This window comes from Mesoplodon bidens (assembly GCF_964165515.1).
Source record: "Mesoplodon bidens genome assembly, chromosome: 8".
NCBI classification, from domain to species: Eukaryota; Metazoa; Chordata; class Mammalia; order Artiodactyla; family Ziphiidae; genus Mesoplodon; species Mesoplodon bidens.
Genome location: NC_138165.1, coordinates 38,864,284 through 38,881,874, shown reverse-complemented (window position 1 = coordinate 38,881,874; position 17,591 = coordinate 38,864,284). Strand labels below are relative to the sequence as shown.

The following is a 17,591-nucleotide window of genomic DNA, read 5'->3' as shown; positions in this document are numbered from 1 at the left end:
TCTCTCTGCTGTATTACGTATCTTCAAGCAGTTATAGAGTTTGCCAGTGTTTGGTAAGATTCTTCCCCACAGTGACTAAAACGTAAATTTGGTTGCAAAGCCAGCTGGCTGACTTACAGCATTTAAAACACTAGAGCAGATACACGCACACACTGCTAGCTTATTGTTGGCATTTAAAACATCAAAAATATACATATACACTACTTCAGCCAACACAATATATTGCAGTAAGTTGAATGCAGAAGCATATAAGAAAACGCAGCTGTCTTTTCTTAATACAGACATAAAAGAGATTTACAAAAATGTGAAACGATGCTAGTCAAGTCAACTTATCTAAATATTTTAGCTTGGGAGAAAATACTCATTTCATAAAAATGAAAAAATACACATTTCATAAAAATGTGTTAAATGTTACCATGTGGTGGGTTTATTATAATTCCTTTAAAATAAAAATGTAAATAAATACTTTTAACTACCCATGCCATATACATAGATTCAGAGAGAGCGCGTGAAGTACACATACTTGAATGTAGATGTTTTTCCTCTTTAAACTGTTCCCTAAATCTGTGTGGGTCCAGAATGTGCAAAATCATCTTAGGGAGCACAGGGAAGCCACATGGATGTGACCTTGGTCTCAGCTCGTTTTAAAGCTGGCTGCAGGGAGCTGTGGAAAAGCAACTGCAGTCCATCCAGTAACTGTTTCGTGGAAAAGGACAGGATTTGTTCACCAAAAGACTTGAAGGGTGTATTAGTTTCCTCAAGCTGTTGTAACAAGTGTCCACAGACTTTAGTGTCTTAAAACAACCTGTTCTGGAGGTCAGAGGCTGAAATTAAGTTGGGTCAGGAAGCCAGTGTTCTTCTGGAGGCTCCAGAGGAGAGTGTTTCTCTATTTTTTTCCAGCTTCTAGAAGCCACCTTTTTTCCTTAGCTCATGACCCTGCCTCTGTCTTCAGAGTGTGTCACTCTAACTGAGGCTCCTGTCTCCTGATCTCTTCCTTCCTCTGACCCTGGTTCCTCCTGTCCCTCTTATAAACAGCTGTGTTCTTATCAAGTGTATATCAAATATACACTTAGATAATTCAGGATAATCGTCCCATTTCAAGATTCGTAATCACATCCGCACGTCCCCTCCTGCCATGTAAGGTAACATTCACAGGTTTTCAGGACTAGGATATAGGGCCCTTATTGAGAGTGGATTGAGAGGCTGGAAAATGGCTTCGGTGAGCTATCTGGTCGCTGCACACAAGCAGGGTGGACGTTGGCTCTGGTTCGGGGCTCGGATACTTCTGTTTCCCCACGGGCCAGCACCCCTGCCTCCACACCTATGACCCAGCCTGCCCTTTGACAGAGGGAAAAGAATAATGTTGTCAGTACATAAATTTGGAACAGCACTGTTTTATTTTACTGAAAAGGTATGTACATCACCTTGTTTTCCTTCCTTGTGAAAAAAGGGATTCACCATCTTCTGGCGATTTATGCAGAAACTGCACTGTGTATGATCTCCCCTGTCCTTTGTTGATGAGGCTGGCATATTTGGGTCATGTTGGAATTCATTAGAATTCTGAGTACCTAGTAATCCTGAACAATATTGCCGAAATTCACTGTCTTTTTTTCTTCTCCTTCTCAAAGCGAAAGTGTGAATAGCATACAAATTATGCTGGAAAACCGTTTTCGTTATGTTTTCTCTCCTTGTGCAGCGTAAGATAATCATGGTTAAAAAACAGCACACTCTCTCCTTTGATACATAGGATACAATAAGCACATATGGCTTTGAGAACTCATTAAATTACCTTGCCACTTCTGACAGGTGGTCCAGTGCTTGCTGGGACTGGAAAAGGAGCATGAAATAGACATCAATGGCACCGACACACTGTGGGGAGAAACAGGTAATTATGGTTCCACTGCTTGTAGTTGGGGCCAAGTAGCTTCTTGACGTTTTAGCCCGCATTTTGGCCTAATTGTCTTAAGAATGACTTGGGATGCATCTAGTCCTATTGTTATTTTATCACAAGGCATTTGAAGTTAAGAGCTTTTAAAACTTCCCAAATGGCTAGTAAAACTTTTCTAGAAGCAAGTGCAGTTTGAATCATTTTGGATTTACCAGCAGTTTCTGTGCATGTGATGAATCTCAGCTAGAAATACCCAAATAAGGTAGTGGTTTCTGCTTTGCTGAGTTTTCTCATGTCCTAACCAACCTGGTCTTCCTGTGACCTGTGCAGAGTTAGCAGAGCAGGAACTTCCAGCCCCATGTTCAAAGGTGCTCAGCAAGGAAGGCTCTGGCCTGCCTTCTGGAAGGAGAGTAGCCCTCAGTCTTCATGGAGCCTGCTTAAAATACTGAATACCAGCTAACAAGTCAGTTTCCAAGGGTGTGCGGGTGTGTGTTGAGCTGTAGTGGAGGAAGGAAGCCTGGGGCGAGTACATCTGAGTTGGATACTTGTCAGATTAATACAAATAACACTGCTTTGAAATTTTCCGTTCGACTGAATTGGTATTAGAAATGTAAGACTTTGTTAGCAGTTGTTGTTTAATGGATGTAACCAAAGGTGTTTAATATGCATTTCCAGGCTGTGTCCTGTGTGTATACATAGTGTATATGACTTCAGTGTCTCCTGCAGAGATTTATTTCCAAATGCTTCTCACTTATTTCCTAACAAGCCAAATGGTAGTGTGTAGAGTCCATCAGCTAACTCATACTTACTAGGAAAAGCCTCAGAGTTTCCTGGTGGGTATCACAGGTGCTCACCCCCCAACCCATGGTTGCCATCACGCACATGCGTGGGGCTTACAGTTGCTAGTTGTGGTGATGTGGGCCATGGGGGTCCCGGCGGGAGGAGAGGTGGCACGACCCGGGGTTCAGGGAGAGCACAGGACCCCCAAACGGGATTGGATTATGCTTGGGGTACACGTGTGTGGATGTAAATACTGGCCTTAATTCCTTCTGGAGTCTTTCCCCCACCCCTTTCTCTGTACCACAGTATGGGCTGCTCTGTAATTTGATAGAAGGAAAGCTTCTACCACTTCCTGTTGTGTCGCAGGCAGCAGGACAGCTGGGCAGGTTAGCACGTGACTTTCTTTGTGCTCAGCCAGAAGGTCCGAATCCCTGCCTTCTGTTGCCTGGTTATCAACTTCAGGCAGGTAACTTTGCCTCCTTGTCAAATGAGGTAAATAAGTTTTTCTAGGATTGCAGTGAAGACTAAATGAGATGAGATAATCTTGGCCAAATGTTCCCAATGATCAGAACCCCTGGGTTCTGATTCATTAGGTCTAGGATGAGTCCAAGACTCTCCTTTCCTAACAGGGCACCCAGATGGTTTTGTGGCTTCAGGACAAATAGAAAAGCACCGTGAGAAGCTGTCTAAAGTGCCGGCCTTACAGTGCCAGTAATGAGAGGAGCTGGTGATGATGATGAGGGTCGGTGCTAGTAGTAGTACAGTGACAGCCCTCACTTAGCTCAAATAAGCATCTCCAATCTTTAATATTAGAGTTGAGTTTTCTTTCTGGAAGAAAAAGTCCAGAGAGGCAGGGAAGGGCTTCATTTGAGGGCTCTGTGTGAGAAGTTTGTTTTGTCTCGAGATGATGAGTCCTGAATTTCAGTAACCACCTCCCTCCCTTCCCCCTTGAGAATCTGCTAGGTTGCAGGCTAAAGAAGCACGTAAGAGAAACTGCAGACACCCATCAGCCTCAATGAAAGGATGAGTAATAGTTCAGCCTCTCCTTTCCAAAACCTCATGCATGACCTTCAGACCACTTTGCAGCCTGAGAAGCAGGTCACATCTTCCCTCAGCAGGCATTAAGCGTGAATTAACTCAGGCAAGCATTTGAGAGACTTTTGAAAAAATTTAAACCAAGAGAAAGCTAAGCACTATTTCTCAGGCTTAGAGGCCCCAGCAGCGCTCTGTGGCTACATGTCAGTAAAACCCATCTTGCCTGCTCCGCATTTTTCTATCTGATACCTTTCTCCTGTGTTCCTTCAAAAACGTCCACCAATGTCTGCTACCACAAATCCTCCTGATTTCCAGGTCTGTGGTTGTCAGAGGAATACTTTGAAATCTTGAGGAGGAGGTTTTAGATGAGAAAACATCTGCAAATAATGGGGCTTTGCACAAGTGTCTGCTGCATTGCCCAGACTGTGAGGTCTGTGTTTGGGATTTGGCCACATAGGGTCCACATTACCTGACCCCAAATGCCTTCTGGAAGAGAAGGCCCGGTGCTGATGACAGCCTGAGTGGATGGGTCAACTCATACTCCTTGTTCTCACCAAGCCGCCAGCTGGTGGGTCCCCAGCAGCTGCTCTGTGCACTCTTTCTAATTGCTAGGGACCCTCAGAGTGAAAGCGATTGTTTTGCTTCCTGGTTTGTTTGATCCTCTTTCCTGGGTATGGTCAATGGTGCTTTGTGTCTAAGACACTCTCGGATGGAGCTTGTCTGTCTCCAACCACAGTGAGAGGGTAGGATCCCATGGGTGATCGTGTCTGGGGTGTGGGCAGGTGACGGGACAACCAGACGCTCTGTGTGAATAATGCAGTTCCTTATTTTTGTTTGACCCTTGTGTGAGTTCATACAGGTCCATTCAGTGTAGGTTAGCTATGAACAGCCTGGCTTTAAAATGCCAGCTGATGGGGCTCCAAGAGAGGGTCTCCAGGGTGTGTTCTTGGCTCACCTGCCATCTTTGAAGGGCCCGTTGGTTTCCGTGCAGCACTACGCCGCCCTGTTTGGAGCACAGCTACCCGCCCATCTGTCCTCTCCCAGCCACGTCCAGGAGGTGGGAGCGCCAAGTCAGTGCGCAAAGTCCTCCTCCTCTTTTCTGCCCGGAGGGACCCTTGCAATCCTGGGGGAGCTGCTGTGTGTTGCACAAGTAGGGTTTTCACACCTGTTGCCAACTGGAAGCAGCAGGTCATCGGTGAGAGATAATGACAGCGGACAGCCGGGGAGGAGGGAGCACAGGGGGCACAGCCCCACGGGAGGCCCCCCGTCACCCAGGCCCATCCGCGTGGAGGTGATGGCAGTAGGTTCAGTTGTGTGCCTTCAGTGCCCTGAGCATCTCCCTGCTGATGACCTGGAGTCACCAAACAGTGTCCCGAAAGGGGGTGGCTCCTGCCTTAGGTATAAAGAGACAAGACAGTGTATAGAGTAGATTTTTAAGACATTCATCTGAAATGGGAACAATGTTTACTTTGGGGTTTATTGCGGTAAACTCAGAGTTTTAAGAAAAGTTGCAGAATACAGACGTGCCTTGGCGATATATGATGACTTTGGTTCCAGACCGCTGTCATAAAGTGAATGGCACAGTAAAAGTGAGTCACACAAATTTTTTGGTTTCCCAGTGCATGTAAGTTATGTTTATACTGTACTCTGGTCTATTAAGTGTGTAATAGCTTTATGTCTTTAAAAAATGTTTATACTTGGGCTTCCCTGGTGGCGCAGTGGCTGAGAGTCCGCCTGCCGATGCAGGGGACGCGAGTTCGTGCCCCGGTCCAGGAAGATCCCACATGCCGCGGAGTGGCTGGGCCTGTGAGCCATGGCCACTGAGCCTGCACGTCCGGAGCCTGTGCTCCGCAATGGGAGAGGCCACAACAGTGAGAGGCCCGCGTACTGCAAAAAAAAAAAAAAAAAAAAAAAATGTATATACCTTAATTTAAAAATACTTTATTGCTAAAGAAATGCTCACCATCGTCTGAGCCTTCGGTGTGTTGTAATCTTTTTGCAATAAAAACATCAAAGATCACTGATCACACATCACCATAACAGGTATATAAAAATAATGAAAAAATTTTAAATACTGCAAGAATTACCAAAACATGACCCCGGGGCACAAAGTGAGCAAAGGCACTGTCTGCAAAGTGCAATTAAATGAGTTATGCCTGTATGTGTGCTGGTTTTGGAGAGCAGAGGGCCTAATTTATGTAAGTTTCCCTTTCCACCAGCATTTGGAGCCATTTGCTTTTTATGTCTGTTTGATGTCTAGATCCAGCCCTTCAAAAATCAGTCCTGTAGCTCTTTAGCGCTTCTCCTCGGGCTCACGCAGTTGAAGGAGTGTGACACTCAGGTGGAGGGGGGGAGTAAGGAGAAACCTCGGAGCTACTGCGCAGTGGGCTTGGGGTGCCTCTCCACCAAGCAGCGCCGCCCGCGAGGCAGCCGAAACCCTTTGCTCGTGACGTTCACACTCTTGGTAGGACAGCCTTGATCCCATGGTTTCCGGGCAGCCTGAACCATGACAAGAACGCATCAGATGCTTGTTATCTCTGTTTCAGGCATTCCACAGCCATAACAAGCAAGTACTGGCTCCCACGAAGTCTTGACCTAACCGAGTTACTGTTTCCTTGTCAGTGTGTGATGGGAGTCTGCCCAAACTGAAATGATCAGAAATGCTTAACTGGTGACCTCATGGTGTTGTGAATTGTCAGAGGAACTGTGCTTCCAAACTCTAGGCCACCGTCAAGTCTGTGAGCCTGTTGTCTGTCTCTGGGCAGAACTTCACGCTCTTTACAGGGCCATAAAGGCCCTTCTGTTTCAGCAAGTTTGCCTGTCTTGTAAGCAAGGACTTCCCAGCCCCGGCCCCTTGGGGTCATCTTGCAGTTCCCTTCGTAGTACTTACCACTGATAAATTCAATTGTTGGTGTTGCTTATTTGATGAAAGCTTGTCGTCCCCAAATTGTGGGCTTCAGGAAGGCAGAACTTTCCAGGTCTCTTGTGCTCTTCTCTGTGTGTGGTCACTGTGTCTGGTCTCGTGTTGTCCAGTAGAACTTTCTGTGGTGATGGAAATGCTTGCTTTCTGTGCTGTCCAGCCAGGTAGGCACTAGCCACTGATCTTGCCTGGTGCTTGTCACATAGGTGTTGAATGAGTGGACAAGCGGGTTTAGAGAAAACAAAGCTAGGTAACTTTTAGGGTAGGTGACACTCACTTTGCAGAATAATTTGGGGGAAATTGTGTTGTTGGAGGGGAGAGGTAAGGAGCCCAGTTGCTCATCGGGACCCAGTCCTCTGGTGTCTTCGTGTCTGTCGTTGCGAAGGTCATGTCCTGCTGGATTCCAGGCTGACCCGTGTGGCTGGGTGCTGGGTTACATCTTTTGGAACACCCAGCTATTAGCAGCCACACGTGGTGTGGGCACGGTGACAGGCCAGGATGGACCGTGCCAGCCCCTTCTGTGTGTTCATAACATCTCCGTCCCTGCATCACCAGCCCGACTGCCCACTCCCCCGATGTGCCACGCCCTCACACTGCTGTCCCTCGGAAACCCTTCTCACTGCTTCACAGCTGGTCTGTGGCAGGCCTGGAGCCGTGGGCTTCACAAATGGACAGGACGCCGTCCCGCAGGTCATGCGACTGCTCCCAAGGGCTCCCTTCCCTAATTTCTGACCCGAGGGGCCCCGTCAGAGGGAGGTCGACATCTGACGGAAATGTTTCATGCCAAGTGTTCTTTTATGTGGTCCATGCTCTTTTAGTTGGTAAATACTTTCCAAAGAAGTTGAATCATTGTAAACACTACGTTTTTATTGCCAAAGCTGTTAACAACACCGTATTTTCCTCTCTTTCTAAGAAGGGCTGAAGTTTTCTCCCCGGTATTTAGCTGCGTGGCCCTCCATTATCATAGTTCGCACAGGCAGTTTAGTCCATCATGTATACTGATCACAGCATGTATACTGATCACTGAATTCTGGATGGGATTTGAGTCTCAGGCCCAGCCTGTCAGCTGGGGTGTGGGCATTTCCAGGCCAGTCTTGGGGGACGGGTCCTCACATCTGTTTCCTCATGGGGCCGGGAAGCCAGGTAATGAGTTGTACTTCGTCCTTGATGTCTTAAAAGTTTCCCTCTCGTCTCCATACATTTGCTTCAGTTTCCACTCTGGGGCTCTGCCTGTCTTTCTGGGGGTGAGGTGTCCTTCTGCTCTCATGGCAGGGACCACGGACAGCAGAGCTCATCACACCCAAAGCCACCCCAGAACTCGGTGCATGCATGCCAGGCAACAGGATACCTTGTTGTTGATTTAAAAATAACCCTTTGTTTATTCAGATTTTACCTTAGGTCTTTTGGAGAGAGGAGGGCTATTGTTTGGTAAGAATTTAAAAAACGCTTGAGACTTACTGGATTGAGTTTGGCCTTCACGCAGGTTAGGTACATCTCAGGGCAGAATTCAGGTGAGAGACTGGAAAGAAAAGAATTGGTCTCTTGCTTGTTGGGGCATGTGGAGAATTTGTGTGAAGGAATTTACTAAATGTATCTTGTAGGAAAAAGCAAGTGACTTCTCTTGTATACTGAAGATACCCAATGTTTTTGGAGGTCCCGAGCCCCTCACTGGTACAGCTGTTGGAAAATCCTTGTCCAGGCATTCCTTCCTCTGCTGGTGTTTGCTTTAGGAAAGTACAATAAGATGGGTGGAAATCCAGGTTTCTGTCAGTCCTAAACAAGGTAGAAGTTCTTGGTTGTCCTTTGAAAGCATGAAAGAAGGGTAACCCAGGACCTTAGAAGGTATGAGGGAGGGGATAACCCAGAATGGGGGGGGGAGGTGATCCAGGATCCTGGATGGAGGGGGCAACCCAGGACCTAGGAAGGGAGGGGAAGGGTGGATAACCCAGAACCCTGGAGAGGATGGGAGGGGGGAGCTCTGGGCCCTGAATGGAGGGGAATTGGGGAATAACCCGGGACGGTGCAAGGGGAGGGACAAAGTTGAGCAATGTAGGCACTGGGGAAGGGGGTAATGTAGGTGCTGGGGGAGGGGGTAGTGCGGGCTCTGGAAGGAGGGAGATGGGCGTGGGGTCACCCTAACAATAGAGAGGATTTGGGAGGTAAGAACCAAAGGGACTGGGTTTGTCCACACCCTGTCCCCTTCCTGCTCTAGCAGACCCCCGGGGTTTGCCCCTGACGTGGGTGTGTTCTGGAGACCTTTCCTCTGCTGAGAGGACAGCAGGAATCAGTGGACCTGTGTGTCCCTGTCCTATAGGGGCAAGGAGCGGGGGCCCGTAGAAATCCACAGAGGCATTTCAGGTGTAGATGGACTGGTAGCTTGACTGCTTACCAGGACCCTGTGCTCTGCCTTCATCGTACTGCTTTGCTGTACACAGAGGCCTTTGTTCTAGTGAGTTCCTTCCTATTCATTAAAAAAACAAAAACAGGGCTTCCCTGGTGGCGCAGTGGTTGAGAGTCCGCCTGCCGATGCAGGGGACACGGGTTCGTGCCCCAGTCCGGGAAGATCCCACGTGCCGCAGAGCGGCTGGGCCCGTGAGCCATGGCCGCTGAGCCTGCGCGTCCGGAGCCTGTGCTCCGCAACGGGAGAGGCCACAACAGTGAGAGGCCCGCGTACCGCAAAAAAACAAAAATGAAAAAAACAAAAAAAACTTGGGCTTTCACCATAAAGGCATGTGCTCATCTCCATTTTGGTAGCTTAGAGCATCTTTACCCACAGACACGGCTGCTTGTTCTTTTGGTCACTCCCTCCTAACAGGCCTGCACATGGTTCACCTGCTCTCCCACAGAAAAATCATCCTTGATTCTTCCAAATTCCTACTGCAATGATATTTGGATTCTCTTTTTTTGAGCCTGGATCTCAACTTGTGTAGGATGGTTTTGTCAAAACTGCCCCCCTTTTTACACTGACCCCTCACATGGGGTCCTGCCCATAACTCTGTTCTCCTCAGCCGACGCCCAGCCCTTTGAGGGCACGAGAAGGAGCAGCACGTTGTACGTGCTTCAAATCATTCGGTGTGTAAGAGGGTCTGTCCAAAATGTGAGCATTCTCAGCACACTTTACAAGTGACAGCTGGTCCAAGCTGCGATCTCCTGATAGATTTTTGGCACAAAGTCTGTATGAAACATGATTTATGTCATTCATAGTTTAGGAAATTGTTTTTAAGTTGAATTATGTTATTTATAGCACACATAATTCCTCAAAGGATTTGAAGAGGCTTACTTGAGTTAATACATATAAGAAAAGGGAAAAAAGTCAGGAATTGGACATGAGGAAGAGCAGGGATATTCCTGCCATAATGTCCTGAATGTTTTACTAGGTCGAGCTACTGTTTTGGCCTTAGGATGCTGTGTGACCAGAGTTAGAAGGAAACATAGTCATTACAGATTATTCTTACTGTCTGTGGGAGAAAGCTTAACAGTTCTTCAGGAGAAGAAAAGTGTTTTCTAGTACCCTTGTTCTAAAACAACATTCATAGTCTGTTTTTTTTTTTGTTTTTTTTTTGTGGTATGCGGGCCTCTCACTGTTGTGGCCTCTCCCATTGCGGAGCACAGGCTCCGGACGCTCAGGCCCAGCGGCCATGGCTCACGGGCCCAGCTGCTCCGCAGCATGTGGGATCTTCCTGGGCCAGGGCACGAACCCGCGTCCCCTGCATCGGCAGGCAGACTCTCAACCACTGCGCCACCAGGGAAGCCCCATAGTCTGTTTGATTAGTTGGATATTTTTTAAAAGGAGACTTTTTAGGGGCAGAAGTGTGAGAATTAAGAACTCAGATTCCAGCCAGACTCCCTGACTTCAAATCCTATCCTCCTTCCCACTAGCTGTGTGACTGTAGGTGACTTGTTCAACTTCTCTGGACCATATTTTCCTCATCTGCAGAACCAGGATGAGTGGTACTTGCCTTGTAAAAGTTAGTTGTGTGTGTGTGTGTGTGTGTGTGTGTATTTTTTTTTAAGATTTCTGATGTGGGCCATTTTAAAGTCTTTATTGAATTTGTTACAATATTGCTTCTGTTTTATGTTTTGATTTTTTGGCCCCAAGGCATGTGATCTGGGATCTTAGTTCCCCAACCAGGGATTGAACCTGCACCCCCCTCATTGGAAGGCAAAGTCTTAACCACTGGACTGCCAGGGAAATCCCACAAGTTAGTTGTATATTAAATTAATTTATGAATTTGAAGGGCCATGAAGTGTCATGTAGGAAGCAGTTTACAATGTCAGAGTATATTATTAAAATATGTCAGGCTCTTCCTCTTTTGCTTGTGAGAAGAGGTAAGCTCAAGGTCCTTTTCTTCTTCCATCTTGTCCAGTAATCTCACATTGCACTGTTTTCTTACCCTTCTTTAAAAGTTCTCAAGACCTAGAATCCTTAGAATCACAAAGCATATCATTGAAAGAGACTAATAAGCTTATGGTATAGGTGCAGATAGTTGAGGTCCAAAGAAATTTAATTATCTCATCAAGGTTTCATAGTGAATGGGTGGCAGAACCAGGACCAAAACTCTCAGATAATCAGGATCTTCCTATTTTGACTGAGAGCAAGCCTCCAGGTTCTTTCAGCTGCTTGGGTTTAATTTCTAACTGACACTGAATCAGCTTTATGATTCAGGGCAAACGATGTAACTCTTGTGACTCAGTTCCTTCATCTCAATAAAATGGACATCATAATCTTCTAATTCGGGCTTCCCCAAGATGGCGGCCGGTAAGGAGGGTTGTGGTTTGGGAGAAGTGGCCGGAGGGAGTGGGCGGCGGCTCCACCTCGGGATTCCTGAGGCCGTTTTTGTGGAAGATGTAGATTCCTTCATGAAACAGCCTGGGAATGAGACTGCAGATACAGTACTGAAGAAGCTGGATGAACAGTACCAGAAGTATAAGTTTATGGAGCTCAACCTTGCTCAAAAGAAAAGGAGGCTAAAAGGTCAGATTCCTGAAATTAAGCAGACTTTAGAAATTCTAAAGTACATGCAGAAGAAAAAAGAGTCCACCAATTCACTGGAGACCAGGTTCTTACTGGCAGATAACCTGTATTGCAAAGCTTCAGTTCCTCCTACCGATAAAGTGTGTCTGTGGTTGGGGGTGAATGTAATGCTTGAATATGATATTGATGAAGCTCAGGTGTTGTTGGAAAAGAATTTATCGGCTGCCACAAAGAATCTTGATCTCTTGAGGAAGACCTGGACTTTCTTCGAGATCAATTTACTACCACAGAAGTCAATATGGCCAGGGTTTATAATTGGGATGTAAAAAGAAGAAACAAAGATGATCCTACCAAGAACAAAGCATAATGCTGCCAATTAAAAATGTGGTTCAATTTTCCAAACATGTTATTTTAAATACCCCAAAGTTTATCCTTAAAAGTTGACATAACTTTAAATAATTTTTAACAGCAAGAATGATGATTAAAACTTAAAAAAAAGGTACAGCCACTATGGAGAACAGTATGGAGGTTCCTTAAAAAACTACAAATAGAACTACCATATGACCCAGCAATCCCACTACTAGGCATACCCTGAGAAAACCATAATTCAAAAAGAGACATGTACCAAAATGTTCATTGCAGCTCTATTCACAATAGCCTGGAGATGGAAACAACCTAAGTGTCCATCATCGGATGAATGGATAAAGAAGATGTGGCACATATATACAATGGAATATTACTCAGCCATAAAAAGAAACGAAACTGAGCTATTTGTAATGAGGTGGATAGACCTAGAGTCTGTCATACAGAGTGAAGCAAGTCAGAAAGAGAGACAAATACCGTATGCTAACACATATATATGGAATTTTTTTAAAATGTCATGAAGAACCTAGGGGTAAAACAGGAATAAAGACACAGACCTACTTGAGAATGGACTTGAGGATATGGGGAGGGGGAAGGGTAAGCTGTGACAAAGCGAGAGAGAGGCATGGACATATATACAGTACCAAACGTAAGGTAGGTAGATAGTGGGAAGCAGCCGCATAGCACAGGGAGATCTGCTTGGTGCTTGGTGCTTGTTGTAGGGGTGGGATAGGGAGGGTGGGAGGGAGGGAGACGCAAGAGGGAAGGGATGTGGGAACAGATGTATATGTATGACTGATTCACTTTGTTATAAAGCAGAAACTAATAAAAAAAAACTTTAAAAAAAGATAAACACCACTTTATTTATTTATAAAAACAAAATTAGTTTCAAATATTTTATGAAATTTGCAGTATTTTTATTTTTATTTTTTGCATTTCCAATAAAGTGCTGCTTTCATCATTTTGTTTGTTTGTTTGTTATAAGAAAAGTCTTAGATGAAATGGCTGAAAACTGTGAGATATGCTATAGCTATAAGGTGATTTTTTGGACAGTTTAGCACACTTTACTTTTTCTTTATTGGCTGGTGTTACTCTCACTTGTGATGTGGTTAAAACCAGTTTAGAGGTAGGAAAAACAGTTTGACTATTTGAAAAATTGTTTTTCTTTAGCACACGTGGGGCTTTATGGTCCTCTGTTGCTGTTATTTGTCCTGTGTAAATGGAGTTTCATGAATTACTGCTTAGCCAATAACTATTATAATATTCTGTATTTTTCAGGAAGTGATAATTTGCATTCCTAAACAGTAAGAGGGCTATTGAGACAACACTTTCTAACCCAATATAAGTGCACAGAGCCTAGAGCCTTTGCAATGCTAACATACTGGAGATCTTGGCCAACATGAAATAACAAAATTACGCACTGAAAACCCTTGCCTGAGGCGACTTTGTACTTCTTAACAGTTCCCCAAAGCAGCTGAACAGGAATATTAAGATAAATATAAATCTGTGATGGTTTACAGGAGTTGTGAGCTTTTTTATTCATGATAAAACTTCGTAAGAGTGTTAGAAGATCCCTAAGGAAAGCCATTGATACAGTGGCTAGTACTGGGTGATACAGATTCTGGTAAAAACACAAATGTATTATTCCATCTCCATGTAGTAAAGAGAATACTTGTACAATGTTTTGTACTTGTATTTCATGATATTAAAACAGTGAAGTTAAAAAAAAAATAATCTTCTAATTCGAAGGATTCTTGTCAAGCTTAAGTAAGAATTCACCCGTAGTCTTTTGCCCAGAGCTCAGCAGCTGTAAGTGTTCAACAGATACGATGTGCTGCGAAGGTTGTGATGAGCTGATTGTTAATATTAATTATTGTAATATATTTATGCTATACCTTTGGTCTTTTTTTTGTGTGTGTGGTGCGTGGGCCTCTCACTGTTGTGGCCTCTCCCGTTGCGGAGCACAGGCTCCGGACGCGCAGGCTCAGCGGCCATGGCTCACGGGCCCAGCCGCTCCGCGGCATGTGGGTTCTTCCCGGACCGGGGCACAAACCCATGTCCCCTGCATCGGCAGGTGGACTCTCAACCACTGCACCACCAGGGAAGCCCTATACCTTTGGTCTTGATAGAGCATTGAAATGAATGCTTAAGTGACAGAATCTTAGTTACTTTGCAGTTCCTTTATGGATTTGAAGGATGGAAAAGAATTTTGGTCACATGGGAAGTCCCATTTAGTGGCAATTACACATTTTATTTCTATAAAAAAAATTCCTTGGTAATTTGAGGTTCCTATTTAACCTGTGTACAGAGACTGGCAGCATGTTTTTACTCTAGAACTGGTCACATGCCAGGGGTATCTTGGTTCCTCAGATTTGGTTTCTGCCTTGCTTTGTAAGTAGTTCATTGGGAAATGGGCTGATTTGGTGGGGGCATCTTTATGTGTGGTTTGGTTGCTGCCTGTTGCCTTGTCAACAGAGATTCCCTCTCCTTGACCCCAGCCCGGCCTGCAGCTGCAGGCCCTCCTGGGAGACTTAATGCCAAGTGCAGAATGACGAGGCAGGGTGAGAACAATAAGGAAGGTGTTCCAAACGGCCACTGGTGAGCTGCCGAGGGCTTCTGGGCAGAGCCGGCTTCCCGTTCATAAGGTCACCCTCCCAGCGCGGGCGTCTGTCAAGGCTGGGGGTGCTGGAGGCTCCCGGGGGTTCGTCTGCCGGTGCAATGGCATTTTTCAGTGAGGGCAATCTTTGTTGTGTTTTATTTTATCCTTTGCATTGTTGAGGATTCAGATCTTTGCAGAGATGAAGAATTTATAGCTGTTGGGGAGTTTGTTCTTCTAACGGAAGCCCTCCCCTCCTTCAGCCAGGAAGGAAATACCTAACAAAGCAAGGCTATGATACTGGACTTTTATAAATCAGCCCTGTCCGTAGAAGGGGGAGGGGGTATTGCCTGACTTCCCGGGGCGAGGACAGGGCGCTGCTTTCATTCAGAGGCCTTTGGGACCAGCCTCTCTGAGTGGCAGCCCTGTCCAGACCCAAAGGGCAGCAAAGCAAAACACAGGCCGACTAGCCTCTGGGGCGACAACTCCTCGAGAGGTCATTTGTTAAGTGCAGGGCGAGGGGCTGCCATTCCCAAAGAGGTTTAAAAAATTATAGAAACCCAAATTACATTTCAGCATTTAGATAAAATGGCTGAGAATTCCCCAGCATTCCATGTGCACTTTTACCTTTGTTCTCCTCCGGCCCGGGTTCTGTCTTCACTGCCTTTGTCGCACCTAATGGTTTTCATCTTGGTCGCAACTAGATGACATTTATGAGACCCCCGCTGCTTATCACTATTCATTTTCCACCCATTTTTATAAAAGATGGGTAAAGCCAGTGTGTCAGGAAATAAATCACACCAGTGAACAAACATATGGAAGCAAAGCTGAGCCACGCTGCCCACGACCCGGGCCGCCATCTCAGCCGGCAGGAAGCGCACTTCTGCGGGCGTGCATGTTCTGGCTCGCGTGCTCAGGTGGGGCCTAGGGGCGTGGGCTGGCTCGTCACCGTGTGGTGTATGAAAAGGTCACACTGTCCAGAAGCGGGGACCGCCTGCGTGTGCTCTGACCTGTCACCCTTTTCTGTAAGTTGGGAGAGAAGCATGTGGGCAGAGGGGGGTGACAATCCATTGTTGAAGACCCCAGGCCTGCTGGCCTGGCCCAGGAACACATCCCTGTGTGTCTGAGGGACAGACCTGCCATAAAATTTCACAAACAGCCCTGCTTATGGAATGACTGTGTTCCAGGCAAGTTGCCGTTGAGCTTTTGTAAATCACATCTTTGCCCAGAGAACTTTAGTTCTTAAAAGATTCCTGCAAATGATCCATTTTACCAGGAACCATCTCTCACTGATGTTTTCAGTGAGGATTTCTTATTGTTGAGGGTCAATTGGGTTTTCTTAAAATGAACATCTGCCACGACAAACGTACTTATGCTCTGAAGACAGAGGACAGTATTGCCGAGGTAAAATTAATCAGAAAATGACACATGCCTTCGTGGGAATTTAATTACAAACATGCCATCTCGTTGAGGATTTTGCAGTAGAAGAAACTAAGTTTAGTTTGAGTCCTAAGACGCGCTGTGAGCTCAGGTTGATTTTGAGAGCCCCCGTTTCATACCAGGTCTTTTCTCTCCTTCCTCTCTGCATTCCGTTGGCCAGAAGCCAAGGTTTTGCCTTACTGCCAGGCGCTGTCTCCTGTCCGGCCCCTCCCCCTTCTCCTCCGGCCAGGCAGAGTGCGCTGACCCTTGTTAGGGGCTGGTGGTCTGCTCAGAGGACCGCCTTCTCAGCAGAATAGCTGGAATTCCTGAGCAGAGTTCTGCCCTGGTTTTGTTTGTTTAAGCATCTGGTTGACTATTCTTCAGCCTGGCTTGTTTCCGAATATGGTATCCTTAAATCCTCGTGGCTGCTAGAACTGGACATACACCCTTAGCCTCAGGGGTCCTGAGTGATGGCACCGAAAGGATTCCCTCTGAGTAGAAAAGGAAAACACACGTCCTGTTGTTTGGGGCATCGGGTGAAAGCGAGAGCCTCCTTAGGAAGGTGTGATCCATTTTAGGCCAGCTGTGTGAGACTCCCAGCCTGTGCTGATAGGTGCTTTACCATCTCAAAAGAAAGCTAATCACCCAAAGTGCAGCCAGTCAGGCTGGAAGGGAGAAGGGAATCCAGCCCTGTCTCCAGGCCTGGGTGGCGCTCCCCTCCGACTGTCAGCTGTTGTAACTTCTGGCTCCTCTGGCACCTCCTTCAAACACAGGGCCCTATTTTTAGTGCCGGGCTGTCATTTTTGATGTGCTGTTGCAAAAAAAATTCAGTGGCAGCTGCAACAGAAATCCTGACTTAAAGGCCCCATTTATAACGCGGATGAAACCTGTTTACCAAATAAAAGAGACTGGAATGTCACGGTGATCAGCTGCTTCGGGCCTTGTCAGATGGAAGAGCCTTGAGCCTATTACATCCACGGTGTCCTGCCTGCGCCTGGCCACGTCCCCGCCTGCAGCGCCAGTGCCCGCTCCATGCCACAGGCCGCTCCGGCAGAGGAGGGGCTCCCTAATTGCAGGAAGGATGCCAGGGAGCCGCAGGTCCAGGGAGTGGCTCAGCGTCCAGATCTTCCATCTCACAAAGCCCCCTGCTTGCAGGGACGTGGTGTTAGACCCATCCAGACAGTGTATAGAAAAGCGCCCCAAGGCCCACGTTACGTCAGAATCATCCACATTCACGCCGTGGCAGGAACAGACCTTGATGGGCATGCCCCGCAGCAGGACCAGGACCCGCTAGTGTAGAAGCTCACAGGACAGACAGGATCACCTGGCCACTGATGTTCAGACACTGGGGGTATGGGAACTCCGACCTCCAGCCCAATGCATCAGTATATAAACCGATATCAGTACTACTCTGTTTACCGTATTTATTTGTAACTTATTTACAAGTTTAGATGTGCGATGGGTGACAACGAGCCTGTCTGTGTAACACGGATAGGAATGGCACCTGTGGTCGAGACCCGCGATAGCTGCCACTCCTTCTGTGGTTTTTACTGGTTGCCCTGTCTTGAGAAAACCAGTAAAGCGGATGGCGACTTCTTTGTCCCTGAGAGGGAGC

At 46.5% G+C, this 17,591-nt stretch overlaps 2 protein-coding genes across 5 annotated transcripts in view; both read left to right on the top strand.

Annotated features, from left to right (window-relative positions):
- The window catches only part of TANC1 (tetratricopeptide repeat, ankyrin repeat and coiled-coil containing 1), a 235,869-nt gene that overhangs the window by 201,985 nt on the left and 16,293 nt on the right, over window positions 1–17,591 (top strand). For all 4 annotated transcript variants that reach the window (XM_081242562.1, XM_081242563.1, XM_081242564.1 and 1 more), the window contains one exon: window positions 1,807–1,885. In XM_081242562.1, the coding sequence (XP_081098688.1) occupies window positions 1,807–1,885 (79 nt within the window). The remainder of the gene's footprint in view (window positions 1–1,806; window positions 1,886–17,591) is intronic.
- On the top strand, window positions 11,244–12,002 carry LOC308621828 (prefoldin subunit 3-like). Its single transcript, XM_081242594.1, is given in 2 exon segments — window positions 11,244–11,838; window positions 11,841–12,002. Coding segments are annotated over 2 exon segments (591 nt in total). The 5' UTR covers window positions 11,244–11,372; the 3' UTR covers window positions 11,966–12,002.